The 9133-nt window shown below is 32.9% G+C and overlaps 1 protein-coding gene across 1 annotated transcript in view; it reads left to right on the forward strand.

The window, feature by feature from the left end:
* The first annotated feature begins 6871 nt into the window (after positions 1-6871).
* LOC106103235 (protein lifeguard 3-like) overlaps positions 6872-9133 on the forward strand; it is a 4798-nt gene continuing 2536 nt past the window's right edge. The window contains exons 1-4 of the mRNA XM_013282933.1: positions 6872-7199; positions 7648-7774; positions 8468-8524; positions 8882-8969. Of these exons, the coding sequence (XP_013138387.1) occupies positions 6950-7199; positions 7648-7774; positions 8468-8524; positions 8882-8969 (522 nt within the window). The 5' untranslated portion in view covers positions 6872-6949. The remainder of the gene's footprint in view (positions 7200-7647; positions 7775-8467; positions 8525-8881; positions 8970-9133) is intronic.

The following is a 9133-nucleotide window of genomic DNA, read 5'->3' on the forward strand; positions in this document are numbered from 1 at the left end:
AATTCTCAATTGCAAATGTCAAAATTACCGTCATCATAATAATCTTGCTTGCTTAATGTTGGCAGCTTCTGCTTTATTGTTCCTTCCCCCATGAAGGTTTTTTTTTTCAATTTATTTACCCCCTAAGTTTAATGGCGTGAAAACATATAGCCTATAGCATGCCAGAAGTGTAGGGCTTTTTATTAATGAAAGAATTATTCAAAAATATGCTGTGATTGCTGATATCCTACGCCACAAATTAGTGTGTGAAAGTATAAATAGTATAAATATAGACATACAAATAGACATACAAAAAGTATAAATATAGACAATGCTCGAAAGTAGAAAAATTCTAACATTATTTTTACTAGGTAATAAAATTACAATATTCGTTTGATCATTATATTATACTTTATCGAGGAATTAAGTCGTGGATAGACCTTGTCATATTCATGAGATTATTGATATAAAACTAATTGTCTCTCGCGACTTAGTCTACGTAAATTAAAAAATTGTAGCTTATGTTAATCAGTGATAACATAACTTTTTAATGGTGCAAGAATTTTTGAACTCTTCCCAGTAGTTTTTGAGTTATTTTAATACATACAAAAATCTAAATCTTTCCTCTTTTTTAATTAGTAAAAGACAATGTCACATTACTCATCGATTAAAATCGCTTTGTACAGTAAAATCACTCTTACTGTTATGAATCTCATTCTCTAACCTCTCGATGGTTCTTCAAAATAGATATAACAAAATTGTCCAAATATTTTTCCAGTGGAAACGGCACTAACTGGTCGCAACGTACATTTTTATAGCCGAGTTACATGAATGCAAGGCAGGCGAAACCGTTCGCTTGGAAAGAACTTCAGTGGAAAGGGAATTCACTGCTCACTGAACTGCTGATTCTGCCGACCGCCTGGTTATTATAAACCAAAGTTACTAACCATTTCTCAACATTATAATTTAACGAATTAGGATTATCTAAAAAAGTAGTTCCCGTTTTATTCGTAACTAGCTGTTCCCGTGTGGCTTCATCCGCATGAAATTATGAAAATTTTATTTTATTGTTTACATTTGTCAAATTATCAATAACAAATGTCAAAATGACATGATATTACTTTGGCAACACACCTTTTAACTATTGCAACTGTTGTGCGATTGTCGGTTGTCGATTGTTTCGTAGCCAATTCAACTGTTTAGTTGCACAACTAAAAATCGAGTAGTGCACCTCCAAATAAGCTCATAGGATTAACGCGAGACTAAACAGTTATGCGATTTAACCTATTTGGCCACTGAGGGAGCTAAAGTTATTGTCCGTGACAAAGCTTCATAACATTATGAGGTTAATCTCAACTAATGTAATATTGTTACTTTAAAATACATTTAGATACTGTTTAAACACGCTTTAACTCGGACCGTTGTCGATTGATATTACAGACGTCGTTGTGTTTATTCATTTCACCATAAATACTTTTAACGTACTTGAAACACCAATGGCCTGTCCCACCAAATTGTAAATTGTCTGATAACAACCCAACGTGTAATGAATGTTATGGAAATATCGGATTTTGTTTCTTTATCTGACAGTGACGTCATTTTTAAGCTTTCTGAGCCACTATCAGCCAGTGGTAGGACAGGCCCTGAGTTTTTATAGTAATCAATATATTGGATATTACTTACTTGAAAATACTTTCGATATGTTATTTGTAATTCATACGATATATTTTTTCGCGTCTAAGGTAATGTAATATCGAATTTCATAGAGCCATTAACTTATCGTATCAATAGATAGAGCTACATTCTATTATATTTCTTATTTCAATGCGCTTACAATCTATTATTCTTTGCGTTCGATTAATAGTAGTTCAAAAGCAATAATAACAAAGGATGTTAACATAATTGATATTACGAGGAAGCCTTGTTAAATATATTCTGTTAGTTTTACCTATACAAATAAAGACGCATATTAGGGGTATCCAATTCATATCAGTTTCCTATCAAGACTCAGAAATATACATTTTTATTCATAATTATCATTATCATCATCATCATCATCATCATCATCATCATCATCAGGAACTCGGAGCCTATCCTAAGTTAGCGGGTGATTAGGCCTTAGTCAACCAATGTTTATTTAATTAATAGGAAAATAAATTATCTAAAAATTGAGACCTCAAAAGCGATCGACAACGTTCACTTCGTATCTCAATTTTTATTAAAAATAAATAATAATAATGTACTCAATTTTCATGATTCCTCAATGAGTTCTAATTAAATTACTCCATGTAATTGAAATTTCAATATAATTTTTAATGAATACAATTTTAATGAATTGTACAAAGTTAAAAAAGACAACAGTAGCGTTGGATATAAAAATTGTCAAATAAAAGCGGTACGGAAGCCGCGTACCGACAATTTGTATTGTTGTTGTAACTAATGGATCTGTTAAAAACACCACTTTTCCGGTACGAATCTGATTTTTACGAGTATACCAGTGTCACTTGTTATGTACGGTGTAATAAAACACTTTTACAGTGGACGCTCTTTCAAGTTTACATTTTACTTTTGTTTTTTGCTTTAATATTCCATAAAAACATACAGCATTTTCAAGTAGTTATTAACATAAAAAAGGTCATAATATCTTATTTACTTAAACTATTACACAACCGTTTAGTCGCGTTTTGATTCTTATGAGCTTACTAGCTGTTCCCGCGCGACTTCATCCGCCTGGAATCATGATTTTTTTTATTGTTTATCTGGAAATACGTGTTTCATTTCTTCGTGTGGCAACACATTTTGATATTGCAAATTTTGCTATTTTATATTTAACTAGCTGTTCCCGTGCGACTTCATCCGCATAAAATTATGAAAATATTGTTTTATTGTTCTCAAATTCTCAATTGCAAATGTCAAAATGCCAATGACTATGGCAATCTTCCTTCTTGATGTTGGCAGCTCGTATCGTTTGGTCTCTTTCCCACATTAGGGTTTTTATCAAAATATTTACCCCCAAAGTTTAATGGCGTGAAAATATATAGCCTAAAGCCTGACGTAAGTGTATGGCTTTTTATTAAAAAATGAATTTTTCAAAAATATGGTGTAATTACTGACATCTTAGACAACAAAGAAGTATGTGTTTACGCTTTATTATAATAGTATAGATATAATGCGCACACTACTCAATTTTTAGTTGTGCAACAAAACTGTTGAATTGGCTGTGAAACAATTGACAATCGCACAACAGTTGTGCGGTAGTTTAGTTAGTAATTTTCACCTCCTCTTAAAAACTAATTGTACAGGGATTATTACTTGAATGTAAAATCGTTGGAGGTCTAATACTTAAATTTGTTGAACTAGTTAATATTGATATTTTCCTTTAGAAATTTAATATTTAACCACTTTTACCCCATTCTATCTTTCAACATGTTAAATTATTTAACCAATTTCTACATGTCCTTTCTAATCTGAAAGGTTTACAGATAATTATCTGAATACAGTCAGAGATTTGCTCGTTCCAGCTACGGATTTAGCTAATACTGCCTTTACAATGTGGAAATTTGCATACAATGGTTAGGAACATTGTGTTCACACAAGATTACAAACAGTAATGATATTAGTGATGTCTTGTGGAAGATGTAGTTAGGCTTGGCCTTTAACATTGTAATATGTGCATATACAAATAATATATGTTGAGCAATCAGCTTAATTTAGTCTTCAAAAGAACAGAAAAAAAAATTGCAATGTAATTCGATGTTTTTGTATAGTTTCTGTTCTGGAATGCTAGAATGCTGGAATTTTAGAATAAAATAAAACATGATTATTCGAATGTCTCAAGTCCTTAGTTTGTATAGCAACGTTTTATGTATCCGTCTCTCGGAAAGAAAATAAATAATTGTAAACTACCCAATGTGAATGTGCAGTGTTCTCATTTTTAAGAACCTAAAAGAAGATATCATACTAATATTATAAATGCGAAAGTTTAAATGGATGGATGGATGGACGTTTGTTAGAGTTTATTTCCTAAACGGCTTAACGGATTTTAATGAAATATGGTATGGATGTAGAGGATGGTTTGGAAGGACACATAGCCTACTCACTTTTGTTTTTTTTTAAATTTCACGCGAACGGAGTCGCGGGCGAAAGCTAGTTGTATATAAATAAATATGGGAATAAGTAATTAATTAAGATTTTCTATTTACCATAAAGTAATATTACAATCCGAAGCGTGTTTTCCGTCGCCAATAAATACTAATTTACGTCTTTCGTAATCCTCACAGTTGAAAAATTTATTCCGTGTTGAAGCAAGGATTTCCCTTGATATTATATTGGGTCGATTCATCATACTGCCAACTGAACGCAATACCGTTTCAACGAATAAATTGTACTAATTAAAATGGAATAGATTGTTGTGCTTTTAGAATTAGCTATAACTATAAAACTTAGACAAAATTTCAAACACATTTCAGCATAAACATACGTCAATACACCGTGAATCTAGCGGCCGGTGCAAATTTTTGACAAACCTTGGTTATTGGACCAAACCAACCGTAGCGAAATGTGACCTTCATAAATTACTCATCGAATATTATATATATAATGCGAAATATTGCAGCCATAAAAATCCTGCTCGAAGGACCATGAATTCATATACGCCTACGTCTGACAAATAAGACACAGCAGTTAGATGCAACACAAATCAGCAATTTATTTCTATTTTAGTTTTTTAATTATGTACATTTTTTGGAATTCTGCGGCAGATACACTCACACACACTTACACAGCCCCGGTGTGTACGAGCGCACACATCTAACTAAATTATCGCACTGTTGTGCGATTGTCGATTGTTTCGCAGCACATTCAACTGTTTAGTTGCACAACTAACAATCGAGTAGTGTGCGCACCTCCATATAACCTCATATGAATCAAAACGCGTCTAAAGAGTTATGCTTTAGTTTAATCAAAGATTTACACGCTGTACATATCAAACATAAAATTGTCCTCTTATTACATACCAGATACTACACTAAATATTTTTTTTACATTCATATAAATCACAATCTGTTTTCTCTTACAATAATTGTATTCGGGAATAGATTCACAAGCTGATCCCTAAACTCCCACCCGCAGTGCAATCAAATAAATTGAACGTATTCGAGTAGAAAGATAATAAATCCGTTAACCCTACAACCCGTAACATAGACTGGTAGAGCGCGCACACCTTTAACTAAATTATCGCACAACTTTTAAGTCGCGTTTCGATTCCAATAAGCTTTAGAGGAGCGCACACTATTCGTTTTTTAGATGTGCAACTAAACAATTGAATTGGCTGCGAAACAATCGACGATCGCATAACAGTTGTGCGATTGTTAAGGCAAAGTTGTGCGCCCGCTCTTAGAATGTTATGTTAAATATTTCGACACAAATGACTTCCTTTAAAATATAGACGGACGGCCATATTAACAATAATTGTAAATTACGAGTACTTTAAAACACACAAACTGAACTCCAATGCGACAAAGCAAATATGTCGAACGTTCCGTTGTGACGACTAGTAAAACACTGAGCTTGTTGGCGACTGAGCGCCGAGACTGCAACTGAGTGCCTGAGCCACTCCTTGCCATATATTTTATAAAACTACCTCCCCACTATTCCTTCCGTTTCCTAATATTTTCCTAACAATATTGTTGTTTTAAATAAAGATAAATATATTGATGCACAGATTAATAAATAACTTTTACAGAATACATCAAAAATAGTTAAAAAGCTAACAGTTATATCTAGACTAAATTGTTTATTTGACTGTAAAATGGTGTGGCAAAATTCAAACCGTTTTAATCCGATTTGTATCTTTTATCTAAGAATTTTAAAGCTTTGTATTTTTTTATCATAATATATAATTAATAGTGTTTTACGCTTTTATAGTTTCAGTTTTTGCGCCATTAGTCAATTTACAATTCGTACGTGATGATTTTATTACTAGCATATTCCGTTCTTTATATCCTTTGAACCGTTTTGAATTGCTTAAATTCACCCTCTTTGTTCTCAAATGAAAAAATCATTTATTCATGCCTCTCATTGTCTATTGAAAATTAATGAAAGGCGAAATTACTTGTTCAATATTTTCATTCTATGATTTCTTGAATCCTAATTTATGTTATTGTTTCAATATCTATTGCATTTAAAATCAACGTGGATTCATAAAGGATTTTCTGTCTTACAATTTATTTGTAACTCGCTTTCTCCCGCGACTCTGTCTGTGTGGAATTAAAAAAGTCAATAGCGAGTAGCCTATGTATATACCCAGACTATCCTCCACGTTTGTGCCAAATTTAATCGACATCCGTTTAGTGGTTTAGGCTACAAACTCTAACAAACATCAATCTATCTAAACTTTCGCAAATATTGTTTAGATAGTAAAAAAAATGACCTTGGGTGGGGTCGATTGGTTCAACGAGAAACTCATGGTCGTGTATATTTTCATTTACCGTAAATATTTATGTGCACGGAAAGGATTCTGAGGTTGAGGGTCCTATAATCGCCTTAATCTAGATAAAATCAATATTCTATTCTACTATTTATATTCTATAAAAAACAAATAATGTCTGTACATTCAACCTCTTTAAAACTAATCTCTATAAATGGATAGGGTCATTATTTGAAAATGACAACTGTTACTTCGATCCAACTTAAAGACGCCTGTTGACATTAGTGACAAGAAATTCTATATCTATTTTTAGTTTGAATCTTCACCACCACTGCCAACTGCAACCATCAGCGCCACAATGACGAAAATCTAATAAGCACAAAATACCACATCTATAGCCTGTCCATTTATAGTAGTGATTGTTCTTTAGTAATAAATCTGACATGTCACATATTTACAATTTTCTATAATTTACGTCATTGAAATAATGTTTTATAGGATATTTTATTAATAACGGTTTAAATTATTGTCTTAATCGGTTAAATGAGCGCAGAAGAGAGTGTTATCACTATCACAGAAGATGACACTGGAAATAAAGCAGAAAACGTTGGAGATAACGACGAACACAAATACAAAGTATTCGATGATCCTGTTGAAAATGGTTCCGAAAAAGATGTTGAAGAAACCGAAATACCTTTATACGAGATACCAAAAGAAAATCAAAAATCGAAGGCGTTTGATGAGAAAGTTTACGTTGTAGCATATAATTCGGTACAACCTCAGAGAATTCAACGTAAGATTCATTTTGTAGTAACTAAATATAATTTAGAACCCCATCATCTCATTTTATCCTACTCCCTCAGGATCTGCGCGGTATTTTATCCTCCTGGTTAATCTATCTTCCGTCATCTCAGTTATTCCCTTCTTCATCATGTCACCTTTAATGCAATCTATCCATCACTAACATTTAGAAAATGCAATGAATTGAGGAAGTACTTAAGCGTAGAGTAAATATATGTTTGGATGTAAAGTAATGATTTTCCCTTCAATAATAAAATCAATTATATTTGAATTTAAGTCGAAAGTAATGGTTGGATCAGACTATAGTACCCACAGTTCAAATGCTCCTAACTAGGCATTATTTTACGATCAAAATAATCAGTGATGTCCTAAGAAAATATGTACCGAGGCTAGCCTAGTGTTACTTATTAATTACATTTTTATATGTAAATTTAACGCAGGTGCTGGAGGTATCGGTCCACCATTATACTATGATCCTGCACGCAATGACTTTGTTAAGTTGGTACTAATTCTTGTACTGATCATGTTATTGATAACGGCAGGTTTCTTAGCTATGGTTAACGCTTCGTAAGTATAAAATACAGTTATCAATGTAGATAGACACGTAATGTATTGAATAAACGAGAGGTAGACATAGAAAGAGATGGATTGATTGCGTGAAAGGTGACATGATGAAGAAGGGACTGATGACTGAGATGACGAATGATAGAGTTATGTGGAGGACGAAAACCCGGGACGTCGACCCCACGGGAGTAGGATAAGATAGGGGAAATGATGATAAAACGACTTCAGCAAAATTAGACGAGATAAGACAAAAGAGCTACGACTAATCCATAAAAATAATAGCAAACAAAACAAAGCGTCGATTTTCGGAAAAGAAGAGGTATTGTGAAGGTGGAACCGATTTAGGAAAAGAATATAGAAGAAGTACAAAAGAAGATAAAACCGGCTGTGATAGAAATAGACGTTAAGAAGACTTTGCTACATTTTTAGCTCGTCACTTAGGGGCGAGCCCTGAGGAGCCTACTCTAACTTAGTAGTAACTAGGCCATAGTCAACCACGTTGTCTCTTGTAACTTGAGTAGACACATATCGTTGAATTTAGTTGCAGATAAAATCAGTTCCATCGTGATGTTTTCGAACCCAGGACCGGCAGAATACGACTCAAACTAAACCCTTTACTCACCGACGCTCTTTTGTTACATTACAGTTTATGTGTCATAGATACTTGTTACATTTCTATTAAGTATATTTTTTCAGAGACGAGTGGCGTGACATGTTTGTTTCGAGTGGAACGACGTTACCAATGTTTGCACTGTAAGTAATTATTTATGTTGTAATATCTTTGTAGTTACTAACAGTGTTAAAGTTTTTAAAATTCTATTACGTGACAGTTTATAATTATTAAATTTTATACATCCTAAATTCAGTAGACAGACAGAATTTATGTTATTACTTTCAAAGGTTAGTTGTTTTCTGAAGGTTAAGAGTATTTGCTCTTAGCCAGTTTAAAGTTTTTCTTGAGAATATTCATTGGCTGCCTTAGTAATTTTTTCCCTGGACCGTGAGCACGTGCCCTTTTCGCTCGACTCCTTATTGTTAATATTAATGAAATCATCAATTAATTTTACTGATTTAAATTTAATTACATGTTACTTTGTATTCCTCTTTCAGGTTACTTCTAATGTGCGTTAACTATGCCTTTATATGTAGTGCTTGTGCAAGATATCCTCCATGCAATTTTGTCTGCTTGCTACTTGCGGTAATGTTCTTGATTTAATTTATAAAGAAAATATGTAGTAGTCAAATTACCTCTAAGTTAATTTTATTGTTGTTATTGTGACATTAGTAAAGTAATGGATATATTTATGAGGCATATGCGATGTGCGAAATGGGTTCCGGTCCCGTGACACAACGTGCACTGGG

Source organism: Papilio polytes, unplaced genomic scaffold (assembly GCF_000836215.1).
Source record: "Papilio polytes unplaced genomic scaffold, Ppol_1.0 DF823835.1, whole genome shotgun sequence".
In the NCBI taxonomy this organism is placed as follows: Eukaryota; Metazoa; Arthropoda; class Insecta; order Lepidoptera; family Papilionidae; genus Papilio; species Papilio polytes.